The sequence below is a fragment of the Myxine glutinosa genome, unplaced genomic scaffold (assembly GCF_964187855.1).
Source record: "Myxine glutinosa unplaced genomic scaffold, kmMyxGlut1.1 SCAFFOLD_2008, whole genome shotgun sequence".
NCBI lineage: Eukaryota > Metazoa > Chordata > Myxini > Myxiniformes > Myxinidae > Myxine > Myxine glutinosa.
In genome coordinates this window covers 1-27,500 of record NW_027618103.1, presented here as the reverse complement: position 1 = coordinate 27,500, position 27,500 = coordinate 1, and the positions used below count along the sequence as shown (strand labels likewise).

General features: G+C 42.1%; 1 protein-coding gene across 1 annotated transcript in view; it reads left to right on the top strand.

Moving 5' to 3' along the window:
• LOC137423862 (poly(A)-specific ribonuclease PARN) overlaps positions 1 to 7,218 on the top strand; it is a gene marked incomplete at its 5' end in the record, with an annotated part of 47,002 nt that extends 39,784 nt beyond the window's left edge. Inside the window, 2 exons of the mRNA XM_078769299.1 lie at positions 2,286 to 2,433; positions 6,574 to 7,218. Of these exons, the coding sequence (XP_078625425.1) occupies positions 2,286 to 2,433; positions 6,574 to 6,844 (419 nt within the window). The remainder of the gene's footprint in view (positions 1 to 2,285; positions 2,434 to 6,573) is intronic.
• Between the last annotated feature and the right edge of the window lie 20,282 nt (positions 7,219 to 27,500).

Below are 27,500 nucleotides of genomic sequence, written 5' to 3'. Positions count from 1 at the left end.
ACATGCGAAATTTGCATTTATGTTTATTTAAATTATATAATGGACTACAAAATGTAAATGTTTCATGATATTTGTTATATTATATCACCTTTATCTGTCAATAATGGCAGCTCCATTCAAATGTAAGGTGTGCACAGAGGGAGCTGCAGATGGAGGAAATGTTGAGTTGGATCTTGGAGACGGCGTGAAGCTGGAAGGTGTGAAAATATTTTGCTACCTCGGAGACATGCTGAATGGAGAAAGTGGATCAGACTCGGCAACAGTTGCTAGAGTGAGATGTGCATGGAAGACGTTTCGGGAACTGAGTGGCGTGCTAATGAGGATGGGAGTGTCGTTGAAGCTGAAGGGAAAGGTGTATGCTGCATGTGTGAGAAGTGTTATGATTTATGGGAGCGAGACATGGGTAATGAACACAGAGCAGCAACGAAGGTTGGAAAGGGTGGAAATGTGAATGGTTCGATGGATGTGCGGAGTATCGTTGAGAGAGAGGAAGACAAATGATGAATTGCGAAAGAGGATGGGAATAGAGCCTGTGATTGATGCTGTGAAGAGGAACAGGTTGAGATGGTTTGGTCATGTGTTGAGGAAGGATGAAAGTGACTGGTTGAGAAGAGTGATGGAAATGAATGTAGAAGGAAGTAGAGGACGGGGAAGACCGAGAAAGACTTGGCTAAAGATGGTGGAAGAAGAAATGCGGGCAAGGGGGTTAACAAGGAGAGATGCAGAAAATAGGGCAAGATGGAGAAGATTGTCATGGGGACTGCAAGGCTAACCCCCGCTCTAGCAGGGAAAATGGCCTTAAAATGCATGTTGTTGTTGTTGTGTTTATCTGTCAATATTGTTGAAATGAAGATCAAATCGCTGTATGTTGAAATATGTTGAAAAAGTCAAAACGTTACATGGGGTGTCCTTACTTTTTCACGTGACTGTATATATATATATACATACGTATATACATATACACATATATACATACAGTGCCTATAAAAAGTCGACACCATCTTTTAAAATTTTCACCATTGGTTGCCGAATGGCCTGGAATTCAATTACGTTAAATCTGTCTTTTCTGGACTAGAACGGCACTCAGTGGAGAGCATACCTCTGCCAGGTGACCAGTTTATCTTTTGTATACCACTGATATGTCATATCTGGATCCAGACCTGAACCGAAATCGAATCAATTCGTCCTTGTCACACACGCAATCTGTCCACCAAGCTTCGTCTGAATCCATCCATAACTTTTTGAGATATCTGTTTTACCCCATCACTTAATGGTGAAGAATCAGTTTTTACAATCTCTGACCTGGATCCGGATTAGAATCTTCACCAAAATCAAATCATTTCATCCTCGTCACACACCTAACCTAACCTCTGTGAGATATCCTGCTATTTATCGTTTTTGGCCCTATGTCCCAATGGTGAAAAATCACTTTATAAATTATACTAGCCGGATCCGGATCTTCACCAAAATCTAATCATTTCTTCCGTGTCACATACACTACCTCTCTGCCAAATTTCGTCGGAATCCGTTCACAACTTTTTGAAATATCTTGTTTGCAGACAGATGGGGGTGAAAACATAACCTCCATCCACCTTTGGTGGCTGAGGTAATTAGCTGAGGTGTAACCTTCAAAATCACTTACCAAGTGAATTGGCATCCACCTGTGTTAAATCGTATTGATTCTGATTATTTCAGAATAAAATCGGCTGTTGCTGTGGGTTTCCTCTGCTGGGTAGTGCATTTCATAACTATGAGCACCAAGGAGCTTTCAAAAGACCGCATGGAATATATATATTGTTGCGGTTTTAGAACCCTCACTTTGTAAATAATTCTTGTAAATATTCCGGGATAAAGTTGTGGAAAGACACAGATCAGGGGATGGATATAAAAAAAAATTGAAATCTCTTGAATATTGCTTGGAGCACAGTCAAGACAATCATTAGGAAGTGGAAGGAGTATGGTATCACCAAGACCCTGCCTATATCAGGCCGTCCCTCCAAACTGGATGACCAAGCAAGGAGGAGACTGATCAGAGAGGCCACCAAGAGGCCAATGGCAACTTTGAAGGAGTTGTTTATTTATGTGCACATCGTCGCTACATACATACCACCTTGAAGTATGTTTTTTAACATTAGTTCATTTGAATGTAAAATCTACACGTCCCATTTTTAAGGCATGGTTGGTGTGTGTCCTTGAGAACTTGCATTTTTGGGTTGTTTTTTTTTTTTTTACAGTTTTTTATTTATTCCTGACCTCATTATTTATGACAATTGCATTTTTTGCAGCCAAAAACATGTGTCAAGATGCAGAAACATACCAGATTCGAACGTACTCTGAATACTGCCGATGGTGCGCTTGCATTCCAATTCTTTCCAAAAACAAAGTGACAACATCTACAGAGAATAAGCCATGGATTAAAAAGCGCAAGCACAGGTGAGAGAACACATTCTGTTACAGAAAAGGCTAAATGTCATGCGTTGTCCATTCATATGTAATATGTTACAGAAAAACATACTTTTGAATACCCAAACCCAATAATAACATTGATTAATTATTCTTCCACTTTTCATTCCTATTCAGTCTTTGGATCAAGTTTATAGGAAGTAGTCACTAAAGGTCCTTTTTTGATTTATCAAAATCCAGTTTGTTGCTTATTAGGTTCAATAAGTCAATAATAATACCTTCATTTAATTTCTTAGCCATTGCTTTATGCAGCATGAAAATACTTAGGTGCTTAGAGTAGGGGAAAGGAGGTCCTTGAGTTAGAGGCCACAAATTGTCTTCAAGAGCAGCACTCTTGAATTTCTGACAACAAACCTTCACTCCAAAGGTTGAAAAAGTACAGCAAGATGCACATTAGTGCAAAGCAGTCTCGCTGGATGTGTAGCCACCCAAAAACCTTTAATGACGGCCTCTTTGTTTGCCTCTCCTCATTAAAGGTTTTCAGGCAGCTATGCATCCATTGAGGCCACTTTGAGCCAATGTATGTCTTGCTGTTCTTGAAGACATTATAACATCCGTACTTTCAGCTAGGTCAATCACAACATCTCCACTGAATCGTTGTCTGTCACATAGAGAGCATACCACTACCTTTTTGAGTTCTTCAAAACCCTTGGGGCCTAGTGTGTGGTACTTATCATCAATTTTGGAGAGTTTGGGGGTTCTCTCTCTTTTCCTTCTATTGTTAACAGCACCAGTTTTGCGTATCCTCTTCCAAGTCTTGCATACCGCTCCTGCTGAAACATTAACTCAAGCTGCAGTCTGCTGCATGGGGTTGCCTTCACTAACTAAGACTTTGATTTCTATATGCTTATCATTTGATATTTCCTTCCCAGGAGCGATAGTATTCACCACACATTCACCACACAGCATTGATATCATCACCTCTACTTTTATAGTCCTGCTCGTGTGGCACTTTGTGAGTGGTTGTTACGCAAGCAATCACAGTGCACTATATCAATAGATGACTGTATTATAGTATAGACCATTTCATTTTTACACCTTAGATGCAAAAACTTATTATCAACACATGTATACGAAAGAATAGCACTTGTTATTCACATTTTATACCCAGGATTTCTGTTTTCATAATAATTTCCAATACTGTACACGCACACACACACACACACACACACACACACACACACACACACACACACACACACACACACACACACACACACCTGTTTATTTTTGTACATTTTAAATCCGTTTTCGTTTGAGTTACTTATCCAGGTGTGAAGACGTCGGGTGGAAGCCGTTCAGGTAAGGCTCCGATTTCTCCCCCGTTCACTCCCATACGCGTATTAACTCCACCATTCGACTGAATGCCTCGGAGTAACAGCTTGTTCGCCGATCCATTCCTTGGAAAGATTTTAATTAGCAGGAATGCGACAATATGTATATATATATACAGTCACGTGAAAAACGAAGTACACCCCATGTAAAGTTTTGACTTTTTCAACATATTTCAACATGCAGCTATTTGATCTTCATTTCAACAATATTGATAGATAAAGGTGATATAATATAACAAATATCATGAAACATTTACATTTTGTAATCCATTGTATAATTTAAATAAACATAAATGCAAATTTCACATGTGGAAAAAGTAAGTACACCCTTGGCTCTCATCGGTGGTATTGCCCCCTTTGGTAGAAACAACCTCAAGTAGGCGTTTCTTATAACTGTCTACCAGTCTGACATCGACTGGGAGAAATTTTTGCCCACTCCTCCATGCAGAATTCTTTCAGCTGTGTGATGTTTGAGGGGTTTCTTGCATGCACAACTCGTTTCAAATCCCCCCACAACATCTCGATGGGATTTTGATCCGGGCTTTGACTTGGCCATTCCAGAACCCTCCATTTCTTTCTTTTCAACCATTCCTTGGTGGATTTACTGGTATGTTTAGGGTCATTGTCATGTTGCAAGGTCCACCTTCGGTTGAGCTTCAACTTTCCGACAGATGGCCTCACATTATCCTCAAGCACCCTCTGGTGCAATGAAGAATTCATCGTGGATTCTATGATGGTGAGCTGCCCAGGCCCTGATGCAGCAAAGCTGCCCCAAACCATAATATTTCCACCACCATGCTTTACAGTTGGTATCAGGTTCTTGTGGTGAAATGCTGTCTTTGGTTTTCGCCAAACATCTCTTCTGGTACTGTGGCCAAATAGCTCCACCTTTGACTCATCTGTCCAGAGCACATTGTTCCAGAAGTGCTGGTTTTTGCCTAGGTGTTCATTGGCAAACTTTAATCTTGCCCTGATGTTCTTTCTGGACAGCAAAGGTTTCCTCCTGGCACACCTCCCATGTAGATCAAATTTGTGCAGCCTCTTTCTAATGGTAGACTCGTGCACTTTGACATCAACAGTGGCAAGAGCTACCTGTAGGTCCCGTGATGACATTCTGGGGTTCTTAGAGACTTCTTTCAGCATCTTGCGGTCTGCTCTCGGGCTGAACTTGCTGGGGCGGCCTGGCCTGAACAAGTTGGCAGTTGTTTGGAATCTTCTCCACTTGTCGATGATCTTCCGGACAGTCGAATGATTGATTTCAAATTGTTTGGAGATCTTTGTAAATCCCTTCCCAGACTCGTAGGCATCTATAACCTTATTTCTGTAGGCCTCAGACAGCTCTTTTGATCTAGGCATGGTGACACCGCACACTTCAACAACAAAGAGCAAACCAAACTAAATGTCTGAGGTCTAAATAAGACAGGTTCCTCCAAGATCCTCTCTAACGATGTTCTAATCATTTGCGCCTGAGCTGGTGCACCTGATTCTAATTTTAGGTGTTTGAAGTAGTGATAAATGTCGGGGTGTACTTACTTTTTCCACATGCGAAATTTGCATTTATGTTGATTTAAATTACTAGGGCATGCCCGTACTATATATAAGCTAGGACGTGCCCGTACGTGGGTGCCCGTTCCTTGCCAAAAAAAAAAAAAAAAAAAAATTTGTGTAGGGGTGTGTGTGTGTAAACATCCTAGGGCGTGCCCGTACGTGGGTGCAAAAAAACATGCGTGCAAACAACAACAACAAAAAAAAACTTTGAAACCACGTGGCAGTAACGACCACAGAACCCCCCCCCCCCTCTATTTACATGAATGGTTTGGTCCATTCGCAACGACCACAGAACCCCCCCCTCTATTTACATGCAATGGTTTGGTCCAAAGCGAACGGTTTGGTCCATTCGATGTGATTCGATGATTCGATGTGAATGGTTTGGTCCATTCGCAACGACCACAGAACCCCCCCCTCTATTTACATGAATGGTTTGGTCCATTCGCAAAGCCAAAGCGAACGACCACAGAACCCCCCCCCTCTATTTACATGAATGGTTTGGTCCATTCGCAAAGCCAAAGCGAACGACCACAGAACCCCCCCCCCCCCCCCCCTCTATTTACATGAATGGTTTGGTCCATTCGCAACGCCAAAGCGAACGGCGAACGGCTAAATCGCCATAGCTCGGTAAGTACTTGTCCGATTAATTTCAAACCTTGAAAAGGCACATCCTCGGGTCCCCAGCAATATACCTGGCAAGTTTCAAGTATATCGGACCCGTGGTTGTCGAGAAACAGCGGTCACAGACACACAGACACACAGACACACAGACACACAGACACACAGACACACAGACACACAGACACACAGACACACAGAGATTGCTGGAATTATAGATAGATACAATGGACTACAAAATGTAAATGTTTCATGATATTTGTTATATTATATCACCTTTATCTGTCAATATTGTTGAAATGAAGATCAAATAGTTGTATGTTGAAATATGTTGAAAAAGTCAAAACTTTACATGGGGTGTACTTACTTTCTCACGCGACTGTATGTATCCGACATATTCTTGCAATGCAGATGTGGATTTATCTGTGAGCATACACTTCTATTTTATGGATGGCATGATATATGGTCACACAAAGTGGTGCATATCTGGATAGAGGTATAACTTCATTGTGTCCCCTCCTTTCCCCTTTTTCCAAGGAGTCTAATTTTGATCTCTGATCTGTTTCTGCTGCTGGTCTCCATCTCAAATGTTTACTTGCTACTTTTTCAGTGTCCTGGAATGCAAGATTAACCAGAGTGTGGCACATCAGTGCATGAACTGGAATGGTGACGCTGAACCTTCAACTAGTCCTTCACAGCCTAAGCCATTGCCGATTTCAGAAAGTGACGAAGAAGCAAGCAAGAAGGCTAAAGTTGTAGCAGATTCCGTGAAGAAAGGTATTTGGGGGGGAATAAGGGAAATTAATTTTTCCCCCCTCATTGGGATGTTTTTCCTCATTTTTGTTATATATTTTTTTCTGTCTAAATTCACCTTGGCCTGATCAATGTAAGTTTGTAGTTGAGCCATAACATAAGTTTATTCTTTTACAAGTACCTTCCTGAACCCATCATTACTGTATTCATGTATAGCTTTTGCTTATTTTGCTCCGGGCATGAAAAGCCACATGTGTTCCTTGCCATTGCTGAAGAGAGCTTTGTAAACTGTTTGCTTATTAGTCCCCTACCGGTGTACACCAGAGGGGACTATAGGTTTGCATACCGTCCCTCCTGTCAGTCTGTCAGTCTGTCCGTCCGTCAGTCTGTCACGCAAAGAACAGTTTTCCAGAATTTTTTTCTAAACTCTTAATGCTTTTAATTAAACTCTTAATAAAGATAATTAAACTCTTCAATAAACTCTTAATGATTTCAAACTTGGCACATGGTTTCCTCATGATAAGTTACAGATCAAGTTCGAACTTCACGACGTTTCGATCATTTTTGACAAAGTTATGGCACTTTGAACTTTGGTAATTCTGATAATTCTGATGATCCTAACTCAGTGCCATTTTAAGTTTTAATTTCCTTTAAAAAAGATTTTCTCTGCAATAATTGGACCGATTGAGATCAAATTTTCACCGTAGGGGGGACTCGGTCTGTAGAATATTTTAATGGTAATTATGACGTCACAGGTCACGTGGTTCGGCCGCCATATTGTTTTTCGTGAAAACACAAAAACCCCTTTTTCTCTGCAACGGGTGAACAGATCGAGGCCAAACTTTGCAGGTAAAATCGCATACCCATGACGAACAAAAAAGTCAACGAGCATGACGTCATGCGTCACATGGTTTCAGAGTTATGACGTTTTTAAGCATGAACCTTTAAAACCGAGCCGCTCCCTCATTTTTGATCCAATCGAGGGGAAACTTCACAGATCTGTTCAGCATGTCAGTCTCCTAAAATGTCCTTTTGGAATTTGCGATAGGGCATGTGGTTTGGCAGATATCGTTAATTCAACTAAAATATTTTTTTTTAATGGATATCTCTTGTTTATTCGAAAGTTCTCCTCAAGCCGCACCGCGCGCCCTCCGCCTCGTCTCGCAAACGTCCAAAGCGCGACACAGCGTGCGCTTTCGGGAGGGGCGGAGCCAAGCCGAGCAACATATATATACACATCGATCATTGATGGTGAACCGGAAAATATAATAAATTACTGATATTTAGCTACTTGAAAGGTTCTTTATCAACAACTTTTTTGTCGTGCTTCTGCTGACCTGTCTGCAAGGTGTATAAATCGGAGTCCCGAGTGCGAATCACAGGTGAGCCCGTCCTGAGGTAATTAGCGATTGGGAACGATTCAGAACCTGTGGGTAAATAACCCTTGGTAATTTCCCCAACAGTTTTCCGGATGACAGACTGCCGGTAGGGGACATGTATTGCAGCGCAATACTCAGAATGCTTGTTCTACAAGGGTTGCTCAACAAAGAATCATCTACTGTATTTTTATTTTGCAAGCAAATATGGCAGGAATTTAACCCCTTCCCTTCTTCCAATAGACACCGATTTCTCCCCCCACCCCAACCCCAACAGCATAAAGTAAGCATTGGAGCTTTGTCTCCAACTCTAAACCTATGGTACACTGCCAGACCATCCTCCATTAAAACTTTGAAGCAAAACAAAGCTTCAAGACAAATAAAATATAAATTCAGTAATGTTTGGACCATGTTAATATATCGGACAACAGCGTGGAATCGGCTGAAGGAATTCTCAGTTCTGTTTTCTGCTCATTTATAAGGAGGATAACGATGAAGCACAGTTGATCACAGATTTAGCTTTTGGAATTTAGGTATGAACACCAGCCAAAAAATGCTGCTGTCTGAGAAAAGTCTGCCACAATGCAAACCATAAAGATGCGAAGCAGCAGACCAGCCCACGGGGGACATAGAACAGCAAGACAGGCAGCGTGGCCAAAGACTTGACAGGGTGCTTCTCATTTGTCAACAATGGATGGACACCCTCGTTCTCAAACAGTAATTCAAGACGATCTCACTCGACATCTTCCAAGTATTGATAGTCTGGCATCCATTGCTGTTTTCCATGGCCCCTTTATTCACTGGATATCAGATTTCCTCCACTCTTACCATCAGCTCGTTGTTTTTTTATTTGAATCCTTCCCACGCTCTATATTTTGAGGCAGGCATCACTATATTGTGTATCACTATATCACTGCAATTAAATAATGACCTCCACACATTATATCATACTTGTACATGCCCACGGATGTAATGCAAATTTTTGTAAAGTGTTTGTTTAAAATAAAAATAAAAATTCCATGCAATGTAAAATGTGACCTAAGTAATATTATGCAAAGACTAGTTCAATATATTATGTAAATTCAATATTGCCTAGCTATGTTCCCCCTAAAGATGTTGCCATGATTAAATCAACCCCCACCTCCCTCACCCCCACCTCTTTCCCCACCAAGACCCACTCTCCAACATTATTGTGTGGCCATTGGAAACTCAAGGGTAGGCCGTTATGATGTTTGTTTCTTCCCCTCCATGCCAAACTCTGGAACTCTTTACCTTCCCATGTCATTCCAAATACATACTTATGACCTTCCCCTTTTCAAAGCAGATTTTTTTTACTTCCTCAAAAACCCTGAGACTATTTTCTCTTTATTCACATTTCTATCAATGCAGCTCTTCTATTTAAGGCCTGGCCTCGATGATGACAATATCGTTCGTGACTGGAGCCTTCAACATAAGAAAATATGAAAAAAGAAAAATAAATAAAAAGTCCTCAACTACCCCCCCCCCCCCCCCCCAACTCCAAGGCATCAAATACCCCCGCCCCAAGGCCTCAACTCCCAAGTCCCCAATCCCAGTGAGAGTCCGCAACCCCATCCCCAATGCAAATTGTCAACCCACCCCAAATCTTCAACCTCCTTCCCCAAGCCTCAGAACTCTGCCCCCCTCAGCCTCCAACCCAATGCTCTGTCCTTCCCTCCCCATTTTTCCCCGTTCTTCAAAACAAGAGGGCATTCTTGCATCATTACATGTTATTATTCCCTGACCAGTTTCACCTCAGGGGACAATATGTTTGCTCTCCGTCTGTCTGTCTGTCTGTCCCACCTGTGGTTTTCCATACCTTTCTCCCATACCCTTTAACAGATTCCACTACCCCCATAATATAACAAATTCCACGAAATTTGGCAGAGAGGTAGTGTGTATGACAAGGCCGAAATGATTACATTTTGGTGAAGATCCGGATTCGGATCCGGCTACTATAATTTTTTAAGTGATTCTTCACCATTGGGAGATAAGGCCAAAAACGATAAATGGCAGGATATCTCAAAAAGTTGTGGACGGATTTGGACGAAACGTGATGGACCGGTTGGGCGTCTGCCAAGGCCAAATAGATTCGATTTTGGTGAAGATCTGAATATGGATTCGGATAATCGAATTATTTAATTTTTAAAGTGATTCTTCACCATTTGGAGATGGGACTAAAACCAACATATAGCAGGATATCTCAAAAAGTTATGGATGGATTTGGATGAAACTTGTTGGACAGGTTGTGGTTGTGACAAGGAAGAATCTATTCAGTTTTGGTGAAGATCTGGATCCGGATCCAACTAGTAGAATTTTTGAAGTAATTCTTCACTGTTGAGTGATATGGCCAAAAATGATATATAGCACTATAGCAGGATATTTCAAAAACTTGTGAACGGATTTGGACGAAACTTGGTGGACCGGTTGTGTGTGTGAAAAGGACGAATCGTTTCGATTTTGGTGAAAATCTGAATATGGATTTGGCTACCATAATTATTTAATTTTTAAGTGATTCCTCACCATTGAGAGATCGGGTGAAAAGCGATATATAACATGATATTTTTAAAAAGTTATGGACGAGTTATGAATAAACTTGGTGGATGAGTTGGTTAGGTGAAAGAACAAGCTGATTAGATTTTGGTTTAGGTCCGAATCCAGATCCGGCCTATCAGTGGGATACAAAACATGAACTGTTCACCAGGTGGAGGTATGCTCTCTACCGAGATACTAACGTGGATCTTTATACTCCCTGTGTGGATGAACCACTGTTGCCAGAATCAACGTCAGATAATGAAATTGGAAATTTGGTTCTTCAAACCCCAGTGGGCCCACAACAGATTCTATGAAGCATAGTGGGGAGAGTAACGAGGGGGTTCTAGTTTCAGAGGTAAAGGTATTTGGTGACACCATGGGGCGAAAGGGTGATTCAGCCTCAGAGGACTCGGAAATTGATTATATAGAAGAAGTGCCGTTTCAGACCGATGAGGTGAAAGTCACCCCCTCGGACGATGAGGTGAAGGCCTTTCTAAAAGACTCCGATCGTAAACGGAATGTTGATTTGAGGGATCTTTTTCAGACCTTCCGGGATTTATAAATCGACTCAAGGAAATTATTTGGAGTCCGGATGACTCCGTTTTTACAGATACACATATATTTTGATGAAAGAAATGGGTTAAATAAGCCCAGAATGATTTAAAGGAAACCCAGAAGGATTTGAAGGCCTCCTATCTCCTCCATCCTCATGTGTGATGTGCGTTTTTGGAGTATATATATCAATGGAGGTGTAGGCTTAGGGCGTACACTCCAGGTTAAATCCTTGGTAAAGATATTGAAGCTGGGGATTGTCCTGCTTCAGGAAACTTACAGTACCCTGAATTCTCATGCCGATTGGAGGCAACGACTGAAAGGACAACTTTTCTTTCGTGTTAAAGATTCCATTACTGCAGGAATTGCTTTCTTTTTGCATTCTGCTCTGCAAACCACCTCTGTCATGTTCACTGAGGTTGTGCAGGGATATCTTGCCACTTTGTCCTTTGTGTTGGATATCTATAGGTTTTTTCTTGTGAATGTGTATGTTCCAAGTAAAAGCAAGGAGAGGAATGACTTGTTAGAATTACTTGGATTTAAAGGAATATTTGGTCCCATGATTTTATTGTGATTGGGGAGAGATTTTAATTGCACTTTCAACCCTTTGTTGGATCGCAATAGTGCAGAACCTCACCCTGACTCAGCTAAGCCTTTAGCAGAGGCAGTTCAGAGGTTTTTATTGGATGATGCATGGATGGATTCGGCACCCTAAAGAGTGCGGGTTTTCATGGTGCATATGTGTAAGGAACATTGTCACGTTAGCGAGGTTCGATAGGTTTTATGTTAATAAGCAGATAATGAAGGATGTTTTGAGAACATGTATTATTCCCTCAGGTTTCTCAGACCACTGTTTAATTGTCCTACTTTTTAAACTAATGTCCCATGGGGGGGGGGGGGGGGGGGGGAGGAGGGAGAGGTCTTCTTATTTGAAATTAAATAAAGATATGCTCACTAATATTTACTTCCAAGAAGCCTTTCCGTGGTGTGGCAGGACCTCGTTTGCAGAAGAGAGTTTTGTTAATTTGTGAACTTGGTGGGACAATGTGAAGGCGCAAATTGCGGTGTTCTGCCAACAATTTCAAATGTTTACCTCAAAGCAAGGAAGAGTAGAGAAACAAGTTTTGGAAAGAGAGATTACAAAATTGCAAGGAAATTTAGCAAAACAAACGGATGTGCAGAAGTACAAGCTGTTGGTGGAGAAACAATCGCTCTAAAAGAGATTGTAAATTATAAGGCTATGGGTGCTATGATTAGACTAAGGATGCATCGCTTATCCAAAATAGATGCACCCACTAAGTATTTTTAAAATCTGGAATAAGAATCTGTGCCACAAAAGCAAATGGGATGCCTCAGGAGGCTGGGGAAAACATTAGTGTGTCCAAATGCCAGATAAAGAAGGTTGTTTCTGATCACTTTACAAAGTTATTTTCTAATGAGGAAGTACAGGAGAGTACAATGGAGCATTTTACAACGGAGCTGCCTCAGCTAATAGACGAGTATAAAGTGAATCTTGGAGCTCCATTGACGTTACATGAGCTGGAACAATCACTGATGTATATGGCTACGGGAACAGCAGCAGGTCTGGATGACGTCCCAGTGGAGTTTTATAGGACTTCTGGACACTTGTAGGCCCCTGCTTGCTGGAGGTCCTTGAAGAAAACATTGAAGGTGGTGAACTTCCTCTCAGCTGCTGCAGAGCGGTGGTGACGCTCCATCCGAAGAAAGGAGATCCACGGCTGTTTCGCTTGTATCGGTTGACTTTAAGAATTTTGCGAAAGCACTGGCACGACGTTTATCCCCTTCTTCAGAATATTTCATACACTGTGATCAAGGGTTTGTGTTATGGGTCATCAGATTCATGTCAATATTTTTCTTCTTTGGGATCTATGGAATGTAGGTAAAAGAGATAATGAAGAAATTGGATCAGTGTGTCTTGATCAGGAAAATGCTGTTGATAAGGTGCACCACAGGTATTTATTTTGTGTTCTGGAAAAGTTTGGTCTCGGAAATGTTTTTGTTGCTTGCATTAAACTGTTATCCAGTCAAGTTTATTCATTATTTAAAGTCATTAATGAACTGACCCAACCTGTAAAGGTTGAGAGGGGGATTCGTCAGGGCTGCCCTCTGTCTGGTATTTTATATGCATTGAGTATTGAACCGCTATTGATAGTGCTTCGGAAATCTCTAGAAGGCTTAAAAGTGTTGGCAGAGCATGAAGTGAAAGTATCGGCCTATGCAGATGACGTTTGTGTTTTGGGGAAAGATGCCAAAGACGTTGGTTTGCCAGAACTTGGACTTGGACCTCCCAGAACTTGGACCTATTTAACAAAGTGAAGACAGCTGTCGTAAATTGGGGCAAAAGCCAGGCCTTGTGGATGGGTCAAGCGAGTGGACCCTTTCACTTCAGCTCAAATGGAGTTTTGAAGGTAGTAAATACCTGGGAGTGTTTCTCGGTAATGAAAATGTGGAAAATAAGAATTGGGAGAGGTTGGTGGATGCCCTTGCACAAAGATTGACAAAATGGAGAGGCTTGCTCGTTCAACTTTCATATAGGGGATGCATGTTGGTGCTCAACAATCTGGTGGCTTCCATGCTGTGGCATCGTTTCAAGATGGTGCAACCCCCAGAAAGTCTGGTGAAAAACATAGAGGATTCTAATCGACCTCCTTTGGAGCGGCAAACACTGGGTTCGTCCTGGGGTTCTGAGTCTTTCCCGTGGATAAAGCAGGCCAAGGCCTTGTGGACTTGATTTATTAAGATTATGGTCTTTCGTATGACGGTGATAAATCATCTGCTTCATAGACCTTTGTATATGGCTTGGAGGTTTCTGGCGAATTCTCTTTTGTGCCAAGCTGGTGGCCTGGGCTATTCGCGAGATGTTCTTTTCTGATTGATGTCCAATGCCTGGACAACACACAACTACCATCCTACTCCAGCATGCTCAATGCTTGGCAAGCATTTTAAGTAAGCCGCTGGAAAACATCATACTCAAAAGAAATGTTCTTGTGTGAACCCCTCTTTTACAACCCGCTTTTCGAAAGTATTCTGAAGGACCGAAGTTTTGTTGAGAAATTTGTTGGGAATAACATCCGGAGAGTACATGATCTGCTGAACAGGGCAGGAAACTGGATGAGTGCTGCTTCTTTGGCAGAAACTGTAAGCATCGGTTCAGCCAGACACGACTCTCTTGTGCTATGTGGCATATTGAAAAGGTTCCGTGACAAGAACCTAAATGGGGACGAATTGCCCCCTAGGGAGGCAGAATCCCCTGTACCTGTGCCAGCTGCCCCTCCTTTTCCATATCTTGTGGTTTCCCCAAATAATTGTGCAACCCACTCGGTCTATAAAATCTCAACTACTCCCCTTTGGAAGGCTCATTATCCCCGGATGAACGGCAGAACTTGTATCGGGTTTGCATGAGTTTAGTGTGTGACATTCCTAAATTGAACCATAAGTGGGCCTGCTTGTTCCCGGATGGATCTCCCTCTCAACCTCAATGAGATAGTTGTTATCAAAGGCTTATACCCAGAAGAACTGGGGACCTTCAGTGGAGACTAGCCCATTGGATTTTACCCACAAATCATCTGCTACACGTTTGTTCTGAATTGATACCTGATGAATGTCCTTTTTGTGGTGCATCTGAAACTCTTTTCCATGCGTATGTTGAGTGTAGGCATTTAATTTCCTTATTTCAATTACTGAAGGAACTGTTTAGAAATTGATCACTGTTTTAATTTTAGGGTTTTTATTTTTGGTGCTAAATACTTGCCTTGCTTAAAAAAGAAGCACCTTTGGCCAATGTTTTGTCTGCTCAGGCAAAGATGGTGAGTGATCTATAAGACTCGGAAAGTGAAACTCGAAGGCTCATTTGAGAGGGATTGTAATTTGTTGGTACTTTTTAAGAATCTTGTAGTTACGAGGATTAAACTCGAATTTTGTTTCTACAAACATCAGGGTAAGTTAACAGAATTTGAGCAAATGTGGGTGGCGAATTCTTTGTGTAGTGTGGTGTGGAAGTGTAAAATTTATCAAATCAAGTAATTTCTATGAGCCACAACCTGCTTTCCTAGTGTGCAAGTTTTTTTGTGGTTTCCATGCAGAATCTGGGATTTCCTACAGTTGGCAAGTTATCTCCGACACTGACCAAATTCATTGCTCGAGAAAAGTAAAATTCTTAGTGGAGGAAATGGTAGACCACATATTGTCATGACAAAATCATTTATGACTGAGGGTAATATGATTACAAATAGGGTTTTTGGAAATAATGTAATGTTAGATCGAGTATGTCTTATTGAGTTATATAAGCAAATTGGAGAAAAGATATTGTTTTCTTGGTAAATAATTAAATAAAAATCCATGTAGGCTGGCTCTCTCTCTGGCTCTCTGATCCAATATATCATTTTGACTTATGAGGGAAAAGATGAGTTTGCAGATTGAAAAAGCATGTGATTGTCATAGCTACTGAGTGACCTTTTGATTAAATAAGGACTTTCTTATTGTATGCCTGTTTTTATTGATTTCTAAATATTAAACCATAAAGGTAATGTCCCTGCAATGGCGTTATAAAACGTTGCTGCAAAGTTATAATAACGTTAACGCAACGTTATGATTGATAGAGTCTTGGCGCCGAAGAGTCTCGACCAACACATTCTTCTCATTAAAGAATTTGAAAATGCAGATCTTAGTCAGGTTCACTATGTTTTTTCGTTCAAAATCATGGTAGATTAGCAAACCTATACATTTTTGGAAACGTTATTACATGGAAAATCTGAAAATCAATGTTTACATTTGCCAATTCCGACCAATTTGATTCGACCAATTCGACCAATCGACCAATTCCATTCGACCATTCGACCAATCGTTTCGATCGATTCGATTCGATTCATCGAATTCGATTCGACCAATTCGATTTGCCAATCAATTTGACCGACCTTTGCTTGTGTGGAACGGACTGTGAAAACGATGCAGACTATATTGTCGGATACGACACACAGGACAGTGATGACGAACTCTAAATGGCATATTCTGTAATCGTGTATGTTTGATGCCATTGACTGCCTGTGTATATTTTGTCATTGACTGCCTGTGTAAATGTGAAGTTATACTGACTGCATGTGTATATATGATTTTGCTGACTGCCTGTGTATGTTTGGTGATATTAATTATTGTGACACATTTTGATGTTATTAACTGCCTGTACAAAATGATAACATGTATTTGATTATGCAACTTATCGCGAATATAAAGACAGTATTTTGCAATTCAAAACCTTTGATTCGTGTCTTACCATTCCCCATAGCACTAAATTGATACTTTCATTGGATTCCTTGTCCCTGAAAATATAGGTTTAGTATATTTTTTAAAGTTTTTAGGGTAATTAGAGGCAGAAATAGAACAAAATATGTATTTTACGGTGGCCATTTTGAAAATCCAAAATGGCCGCCATACAGGTATCTCTCCAAATGTAAACATTGATTTTTAGTTTCCTTATGCTATAACCTTTCCAAAAATGTATAGGTTTGCTAATCTACCATGATTTTGAACGAAATATAATTTATTGACATAGTGAACCTGACTATCTGCTCTCAGAGGGGAGTACTCTCATCTCAATATTTCACTCGACCAATCACATTGTATCCCCCGATCCTTGCTCCCTCCCACCCAAACTTTGCCCAACCAATCCTACTGCTCGCCTCCCCTCTCTTCGCTCCTCCCCCCTCCACTTGCTCCTCCCACTTCAAATTGTATAAGAATCAGAACTGATCCCCAAATAGCAGGATTAGCACTGGAATTGTAAGATGTTGGTGTGTTGTACTTTAGGATTTTCACTAGGTTTGTAATGCTGTAAATGTTGTACTTAGGATGTTTTACTTGGCTGGTCGATTCTGTATGGTTACACTGTATGTTGACTGTATACTGTGCATGCTCCTGTATCTCTATGATGTTTCCTTTGATGTACATCTCTACTGTACCAGGATTTCACTTGGGACCTTCTGTGAATCTTGCAATGTAATTTGTGAATTGTGATATGGTTTGATAAAGGCTATTGTTTCTTGCTGTGTATTTCCTTGTAGACAGAAAGTGTTGTCCTCCTCGGGAATTAAAATTTGTGATTCATCTTCTGACAAAGGTTATGGACATTGAATTTTTGTTTCATCTATTACATACTAACGTAGGAAAATATCCCTATCAGTGGCTGATGGGGATTTAGTTTTTGATTGGTAAAAATTGTCAATTTTCAGCTGTACTTGTCTCGGATTCTTCTCTGTCATTTGTGTTCACGTGTTTCTGGTGTTTTTTGGTGTGGTGTTGTACTCTTATAATAAAAGATGAAACAGTCAGTCTCTTCTCGCTATCTCTCATTCTCTGTCCCTCTTTCTTTCTCTGTCTCTCTCTCTCTCTCTCTCTCTCTCTCTCTGTCTCTGTCTCTGTCTCTGTCTCTGTCTCTCGCTCTCGCTCTCACTCTCGCTCTCTTTCTCGCTCTCTTTCTCTTTCTCGCTCTCGCTCTCTTTCTCGCTCTCTTTCTCTTTCTCGCTCTCTTTCTCGCTCTCTCTTAGCTCGCTCTCTCGCTCTCTCTTAGCTCGCTCTCTCTTAGCTCGCTCTCTCGCTCTCTCTTAGCTCGCTCTCTCGCTCTCTCTTAGCTCGCTCTCTCTCTCGCTCTCTCGCTCTCTCTTAGCTCGCTCTCTCGCTCTCTCTTAGCTCGCTCTCTCGCTCTCTCTTAGCTCGCTCTCTCGCTCTCTCTTAGCTCGCTCTCTCGCTCTCTCTTAGCTCGCTCTCTCTCTCTTCTCGATCTCCTCTCTCTCTCTCTCCTGCTGTCTTGTGTGCCTGTTTATCCCTTGTTGTGTCACCATCCTGTCCATCATTCTGGCTCTCATGCTGAATCCTGTGGTAAGATGGTTGCAGTGAATCAGATTTTGTTTTTGTTTCAATGTAGAAGACTCATACAAGGCTTGAAATAAGTTTGTCTATCCTTCGGCAATCCAGAAAACATAATGTTGTTAATCTTAAGGCTGAATTCTCCAAAACCATTCTCCTTCATCATACACGTTACCTTACCAAGTCCATCTTTGGTGTATGCTGCCCCTCCATTCTGCTGCTCACCTCAAACAGCCACACCTCAGACTCCGCTTGAGACAAGGTTGAATGTATCAACTCTGTGTTTGTCTATAAATCATGGAATTCATCGTTGCTGCTTTTTTATACTTGGGCTAAGGCTCCTAATGGAGCTGACACACACACACACACACACACACACACACACACACACACACACACACACACACACACACACACACACACACACACACACACACAGAGACACAGACACACAGACACACACACAGACACACACACGGACATACTGACGAGACAAACACTTAACACAGCCACTGAGCTTGGGGGAAGTGCTGTCATTACCTTCACTTCCCGGGATACTCTGGGTACCAACGATGTCATAACAATGGTGCCGCTTTTCCCACTGAGCCCAGTGGGGCATTTCCTCAAGATTAATTACCTCCTCCCCATGGATGCCAACCGAAGGAGATTGTCCAAGGAGATTGTCCGTGCTCTATCCTTTTCAGGCATGGAAGCAGCACATGCCATTTTTAAAGTCTCTGGTATGACTTGCAACTGTCCAATCCGAATGAGTGTTTTTTAGGAAACACCATCTCCTTACTGGATGGCCGTTGGTTCCCTATGGGAACTCATCCACCCTTTGCCACATGTTGTTTTTGGTCCTGGCAGGGTGTCATAGTCATCGACAACCTGACCATGCGGCAGGTAGCGCTGGGTTACATGTTACCAGTGGCATCCCCAAAAGACTGACCTGACCAAAAATTTAAATTGGTTCACGAGTTATCAAATAGTGACCACTATATTCGTCATGGGTATGTGTCTGTCTGTCCGCAGCATAACTACCCGATGATATCATCCGATCTTGATGAAACTTGGGTGGGTGGTTGATATCATGATCTAGTTGTGTCATGCCTTGAGTGGGCGTATTGCACCCATTGTGGGCGGAGTCACGCCCGAAAAAGATGTCTTTTTAGGGGTAATCGAGTTAAAGCTACATCTTCTCCGAGGGGTTTGGTGGAATCTGACAGGGGTTTCGGTATTTGGTTAGGCCAATGTCATGTGTCTAGCCCCACAGCTCGATTTTTCATTTTCGCCCCAAGGTCAAGGTCACAAGGTCACAAAATTTAGAAAAGTTGATTTTTGATGGTTTTATTACATTGTTCGCTTCCTGATAGGGTGAAATGTCGTACATGATCTTATATTATCACATACATCATGAAATACAAGTTTTCCTACAAATTTCAGAATCCTCGACCTTTGACCTTTGAAGGTCACAAAGATCAAATTTTCAAAGTTGTCGGAATCAAACCGAATTTTCGGTATTGTGTAGCTAACTGACCTCATAACTGATTATACATTATTCTCTATCTCATTTCAAGGTCAGTAACCTTCGTCTTGACATTTCCGGGCCTGGCCTGTCTGGGCCTGTTTCGGTTATAGTTCGTGAACCGTCGTCATCTCCTGACTTGTATAAATTATTTCCTCTTTTCAAACAACCTAATGGCCATCAGTTTGGATTCCATCTCGGTCACTCAGTTATGAACAAGAGTCTCTCTCAGCAATGTTCAGAAGTCATAAATCTCAAGCATGTCAGGAACATCTCTCTGGACATGTATTAGGCGTTTGACACAGTCTGGCATCCTGCAATGCTCGTTTTAGCTCGCTGCCTGTTGCATACAAGGTCGCCTTCATAATTGGCATTATGATTTCTACAGTTGTACATTTCAAAACGCATTGCACTCAATGGAACACTCTTCTCTCCTCTCCCAGTGGAGGCTGCAGTACGTCAAGACATTGTCTTGGTCTCGGCCTCTTTTCCTCATCCAAATAAACCGTAAAACTTAGAACATCGTTTTCTTTAACAATGGAAAACGCCCTCTTCTATTTTGCAGATTATTCTACATTGTTTTGTTCAGTATCCCATCAAAAATAAATTCAGTAATCTGGCTTTGGATTATGCCATCCTCTCCATTGGTGCAGCCCTAAAAAAAAAATTGAAATTTTTTTTTCTAGCATTATGGAATCAGGAAGATTGTTCTGGGAAGGCCCAGCAGGTTTTGAACCATAGAGCAGTGAAACATTTTTCTCCTCCTATACTTAAATCCAAGATGTTAGTTTTTGCACAAAGCCAAATATAACTATCTGTGGCATCGAGAGATGTAATCTGTAGGATGTTCTCAGAATATGTGGACATATAATTTTTAATTTTTATTGGTTACACTGAAAAACATGAAATTAATTAAATGAATGCCATAATTTATAGATGTATAACATAAAGGACATGTTTCCAACGTGTACTGCTCATGTGGAAAGGATACATTGGTGTACATTTACATTAATTACAAGCACATTTGTCGACAGCGTACAAATTAACACAGTACATCGGATTTGATCCTGGGATCCCAGCATCATTAGATGTGTGCTCCGTTGTGAACAGCAAATCTGCCAATTATACTCTATAAGCTTATTTGCAACATTAAACCTGATTCGTATCTTACGGCCATTATTCTTGCAGTAAACTGCAATTCTGTTCTGGATATGTTCTGCCCTTGAGGCTTGATGTGATCTTTCTGTCAAGGCGCGTATTATGTGAATTGTGGCAGCAATGTAATATTTGGAACTATTTCAAGTATCCAAGCCTGGTGCACAGTTGCAAAGGTACCGTTCTCATTGTGCATCGGCCTTGCTGGAATTTATGACGGCAGTAACAGACACGTTGATGTGGGTTGCCGTTGCACTTTTTATCATTTCCATTTTATGTTCAGACATTTTGAGAATTGCATTGGTATATTTTAACATATTCAAGCGAGGTCTATGGGACAGGTCAATCGGCTTTATGTGCTCTTCAAGGGAGTGCTCTGCCTGCAAAACCTTGAAACAACATTTTCGAGGCAAATCTCATTCCGTTTAGAATATATGGATAAGCCAAATATATAAATGGATTCACTATGAAAATCAATTCTTCCCAATTATTTCTCAGAAACGTCGAAGAGGTGGAAAAGGTGTTCATGTGTTACTCAAGTCTACTTAAAGCCAACTCTGGGTGCAATGAGACAATATTGGCAAGGCTCTGGAGGCCTGGTGTCTTTGTGGGAAGATGTGTGTGTGTGTTTTGTGCACATATATATATATATATGATTATTGATATGAAGTATGGTGTGTCCCGGTGTTGTCCGGTGTTTCCCGGTGTGTACCCCGGTTTAGAATAGGTACACCGTATCCCTGCATGTCTTAAGAGGCGACTAAAAAGGGTTGGCGTCAGGAAGGGCATCCGGCTATAAAAACATTGCCTCAAAAGAGAACCATGACAATTACAACTGCAAATGGGCAGGGTACAACCCGAAGTACCCCATGGGGGACCCCCACTCCCTCTCGTCAAAACTCAAGGTGGGGAACCCGATCGAAGCAAGGGTGGAAATCACTCCATTTATGACGACGAAACGTCTGATGCCCGAAGTGGAGATCGGTTTCTGAGGTTTGGGACATGGAATGTAGGGACAATGACCGGGAGATCAGGAGAAGTGGTGGAAGTATTGGTCAGAAGAAGAGTGGACATATGTTGTGTGCAAGAGACGAGATGGAAGGGAAGTGGTGTGAGAGTGGTGAAGGGTAGGCAGGGACAGAAATACAAGTTTGTGTGGCAAGGGTGCATGGAGGGTATGCATGGCATTGGTGGTCTGTTTTCTGAGGAGTTTGTAGACAGTGTGGTGAGTGTGACTAGAGTGAGTGATAGGTTGATGATGGTGAAAATGATGATTGGACAGCTCTTGGTGAACGTCATCTCGGGATATGCTCCGCAGGTTGGTCAGAGCGATGAAGAGAAGGACAAGTTTTGGTGTGCAATGGAGAAGCTGATGGAAAATGTGAAAGATGAGGAAGTTGTTGTGGTAGGAGGAGACCGAAATGGACATGTGGGAAGGAGTATGGACGGTTTTGAGGGAGTTCATGGGGGTTACGGATATGGTGTGAGAAATGGAGAAGGTGAAAGGATTTTGGAGTTTGCTGATGGAGCTGATTTGTTGATTTGTAATACTCAGTTCCAGAAAGAGGATAATAAGCTTGTTACATACACGTCAGGTGGGTCGACGACAACCGTTGACTACTTGATGGTGCACAGGCGAGATAGGGGGCACCTCCCGGACACAAAGGTGATCCCGGGGGAGGAGGCTGTTTCACAGCACCACTTGGTTGTCTGCGACGTAAGGGTGAAAGGTGCGAGCAGAGCTCAGCGGGTGAAGTACCAACCGAGAATGAAGGTGTGGAGGTTAAAAGAGGTGACAGTGAGGGAGGCATTAAAAGAGAGGCTGAGTATGGTAGAGGAGGATGTGGTTGAGCTTGAAAGGGGTTGGATGTCAATGAAAGATAGTCTGTTGGGAGCTGTTGGTGAGGTATATGGATGGACAAAAGGACCACCGAGGCACTCGAAAACATGGTGGTGGGATGATGAATTTGGAAAAAGGATTGACGAGAAGAGGAAGAAGTTCAAGGAGTGGCAGAAGGCGAAGGGTACGGGGACAGAAAAGGCAGAGCATGAATGTTATAAGGCTGCAAAGAAAGAGGTAGCAAAGGCACAGGAGGCATGTAGGAAAATGTTCGGAGAATGCTTGGATTCGGAAGAGGGTCAGAGAGCGGTATTCAGGATTGCGAAGCAGATAGCGAAAGAGAGGTGTGATGTGATGGGGGTGAGTTACTTGAAGGATGAAGTGGGACAAATCGTTGTGGACCCAGATGGAATTAAAGGAAGATGGAAGAGATACAGTGAAACCTTGACTTACGAGTTTAATTCGTTCTGTGACCGAGCTCGTAACTCAATTTGCTCGTTTCTCAAATTAAATTTCCACATTAAAATGCATTGAAATGCTATTAATCCGTTCCAGCCCCCCAAAAACCACACCATTTTTTTTTGTTACGTGTTTTTAAATAAGAAAAATGTACTTTATAAATAACAAATAATGTATAAACAAGCACGACCTCGTATGTACTGTACATAATAAGCGGCGTTACGCGCGCTGCTTGTAAACAAGGAGGAAGCGGACAACGCGGTAATTTGTAAGAGTCTTTATTCAAGAGCTCACTGTAACACTGGCGCGCTCCGGTCCGGGCTGCGCACCCGGTGTATATCCTGAGGCCACGCCTACCCCTCGGCGTGGCCACCGCCCACTTGGTGTGCGGAATGATGTCACCACGCCAGTGAGCTTCCGTGTCCGCCACAATGCAAAGAAATAAACTGGTTTTATTAAGTGTATTTACCTTGAAGATCAGATGAAGATGCTGGTGGAGGTGGAGGAGATGACTTTTGCCTTTTTCGCCACACTTTCCTTGCTTTCACTTGCAGGGCGTTTCAATAAAAACCTGTCCAACGAGGTTTGTTTCTTCCTCCCTTTCAAAATGTTTCGATCGTACTGCTACGATCGTACTGCCTCGCCAAGTCGACAACACGCACACCTCGCTCATGTTTTTCGACGATTGCGTGTTTTATATCCAAGCACATCATCCTCTTCTTCTTCTCAGTACTGCCCTTGGCACTCAATTTCTTAGGACCCATGGTTAAAACTAAGAAATTTTCCAAAATAACCAACATGCGAAAACAAAGCAGCAGCGATATAAGGCAGAGATGCTTGCACGGCAAGATAACCACGTGACCTGAACGCTCGTTGGGCCACCCAGTGGCGGGTGGCTTAAGCTCGTAACTCAGATCTCGGCTCGCATCTCAAAGCAAAAAACTGCCCGAGCGACGGCTCGTATCTCGGAAAACTCGTAAGTTGGTGCACTCGTAAGTCAAGGTTTCACTGTATATGGAAATGCTGTTGAATACAGAGAATGAATGGGATGGCAACATCGAGAGTAACCTAGTTTTAGGACCGGCAGGGAAGATAACTGAGAAGGAAGTTGAGGAAGCGATAAAAGCAATGAAGAGTAGAAAAGCGGGAGGGCCGACGGGAGTTGTGGGAGATATGTTGTAGGCAGTGGGAAATTGGGGTGTGAAGAGAATGACAGAGATCTGCAATCTAGTGGTGAAAGAAGGCCGCAGTCCAGTGGATTGGGAACTGAGTACCCTCGTCCCTCTATACAAGGGGAAAGGTGACCCTCTGGACTGTGGCTCGTATCGAGCTATAAAGTTATTGGAGCATGGAATGAAGGTATTGGAAAGGGTGTTGGAGAGGAGGATAAGGAAGAAAGTGAAGATCGACGAAATGCAGTTTGGATTTATGCCAGGAAGAGGAACGACAAATATGCTTTTTATTGTAAGGCAGTTGCAGGAGAAGTACATGGAGAAGAGGAAGAAGTTGTTTATTGGGTTTGTTGATCTGGAGAAAGCATTCGATAGGGTTCCACGCGAAGTATTGACATGGGCATTGAGGAAGTTAGAAGTGGAGGAATGGTTGATCAGAGTAGTGATGGCAATGTACAAAAGAGCGCGCACAGCTGTAAGGACGAAGGACGGGAACAGTGGTGAGTTTGAGGTGAAGGTGGGAGTGCATCAAGGGTCGGTACTAAGTCCACTATTATTTGTAGCTGTGATGGAGGTGCTGGCTCAGAACGTAAAGGAGGGTTTACCATGGGAGTTGTTGTATGCAGATGATCTGGTGTTGATTGCAGAAAGTATGGATGGACTGAAGGAAAAGATGAACAAGTGGAGAATGTATGTATGGATACAAAAGGTCCGAAGGTGAATATAGGAAAGACAAAGGTGATGGCAAGTGGTAAAGCATGTGGTGAGGTGGAAAGAACTGGGAAGTGGCCATGTGCTGTGTGCAGGAAGGGTGTCAGAGTGAACTCCATTCAATGTACAATGTGCGCTGAGTGGGTTCATCAAAAATGTAGCGGTCTGAGAGGGTCATGAACCAGTGTGGCAGCTACATTCAAATGTAAGGTGTGCACAGAGGGAGCTGCAGATGGAGGAAATGTTGAGTTGGATCTTGGAGACGGCGTGAAGCTGGAAGGTGTGAAAATATTTTGCTACCTCGGAGACATGCTGAATGGAGAAGGTGGATCAGACTCGGCAATGGTTGCCAGAGTGAGATGTGCATGGAAGAAGTTTCGGGAACTGAGTGGCGTGCTGATGAGGAGGGGAGTGTCGTTGAAGCTGAAGGGAAAGGTGTATGCTGCATGTGTGAGAAGTGTTATGATTTATGGGAGCGAGACATGGGTAATGAACGTAGAGCAGCAACGAAGGCTGGAAAGGGTGGAAATGCGAATGGTTCGGTGGATGTGCGGAGCATCGTTGAGAGAGAGGAAGACAAATGATGAATTGCGAAAGATGATGGGAATAGAGCCGGTGATAGATGCTGTGAAGAGAAACAGCTTGAGAAGGTTTGGTCATGTGTTGAGGAAGGATGAAAGTGACTGGTTGAGAAGAATGATGGAAATGAATGTAGAAGGAAGTAGAGGACGGGGAAGACCGAGAAAGACGGCTGAAGATGGTGGAAGAAGAAATGCGGGCAAGTGGGTTAACAAGGGGAGATGCAGAAAATAGGGCAAGATAGAGAAGATTGTCATGGGGACCGCAAGGCTAACCCCCGCTCTAGCAGGGAAAATGGCCTTAAAATGCATGTTGTTGTTGTTTGTTGCAGCTTTGATGCATCAGGGCCTGGGCAGCTCACCATCATATAATCCACTATGAATTCTTCATTGTACCAGAGGGTGCTTGAGGATAATGTGAGGCCATCTGTCGGAAAGTTGAAGCTCAACCGAAGGTGGGCCTTGCAACATGACAATGACCCTAAACATACCAGTAAATCCACCAAGAAATGGCTGAAAAGAAAGAAATGGAGGGTTCTGGAATGGCCAAGTCAAAGCCCGGATCTAAATCCCATCGAGATGTTGTGGGGGGATTTGAAACGAGCTGTGCATGCAAGAAACTCCTCAAACATCGCACAGCTGAAAGAATTCTGCATGGAGGAGTGGGCAAAAATTTTATCCCAGTCGATGTCAGAGACTGGTAGACAGTTATAAGAAACGCCTACTTGAGGTTGTTTCTGCCAAAGGGGGCAATACCACCTATTAGAGCCAAGGGTGTACTAACTTTTTCCACATGCGAAATTTGCATTTATGTTTATTTACATTATACAATGGACTACAAAATGTAAATGTTTCATGATATTTGTTATATTATATCACCTTTATCTTTCAATATTGTTGAAATGAAGATCAAATAGCTATATATTGAAATATGTTGAAAAAGTCAAAACTTTACATGGGGTGTACTTACTTTTCACGTGACTGTATATATATATATAATTATATTTATATATATTTATATATGTATATGTATATATATATATATATATATATATATATATATATATATATATATATATATATATATATATATATATATATATATATATATACACACAGACTTGGCATTTAATATGGAATATTTTTTTTGTGGCGGTGAACCTACTTTTCAAGATGTCTTAGAACCAAAAGTTCATTGGAATTATGTTGAAATTATTCTAGATTTTGTTAATGTGACCTTTAAAAGAAACAAAAACCACATTTGACATTTCAAAACAAATAAACTGATCCTTGAAAGTGATGTAAACTGATATCGAACTCAATTCATGGACAGTACTGTGTTAAACTTCTGTACCTTTTCCACAAGTATCTCTTTATTTTGCACATTAGCCAAAAAAAATTTTAACAAAAACAAAAGTTCAATTACGACTGGGATTACGGACAGTAAAATTACAGTTCAGTACTTCGTGTAACCCCTACGAGCATTCAGGAGAGCACGTACACGTTGAGGCATGCTGTTCACGAGATTTGCCAAGGTTTGGACAGGAATCGCTTGCCATGCAGTGATAATAGCCTGCTGCAATTCACGCACAGAGGTCGGCTGCTGGGCCAAGTGGTCGATTTGACGCGCTAATTCTGCCCACAAGTTCTCTATCGGATTCATATCCGGGGACATGGCAGGCCACTCCATATGCTCGACACCACGGTCAGCAAGAAAGTGTTGGATCATGCCAGCACGATGAGGCCGTGCATTGTCATCTTGGAAGACAAAGTTTCCTCGAATGGCTGCACGAGCAAATGGAAGCAATGTTTCTTCCAGAATGGCCCTGTACTTGAACTGGTTCAGGTTTCCATTCAGAACAACCAGGTCAGTTTTGCCCCCTGCATGAAAAGCAGCCCAAACGGTCACCCCACCACCTCCAGCTTGGATTCTTGGCACTATACAATCTTTGTTGTAGGCTTCATGCACTTGTCTGCGCACTCG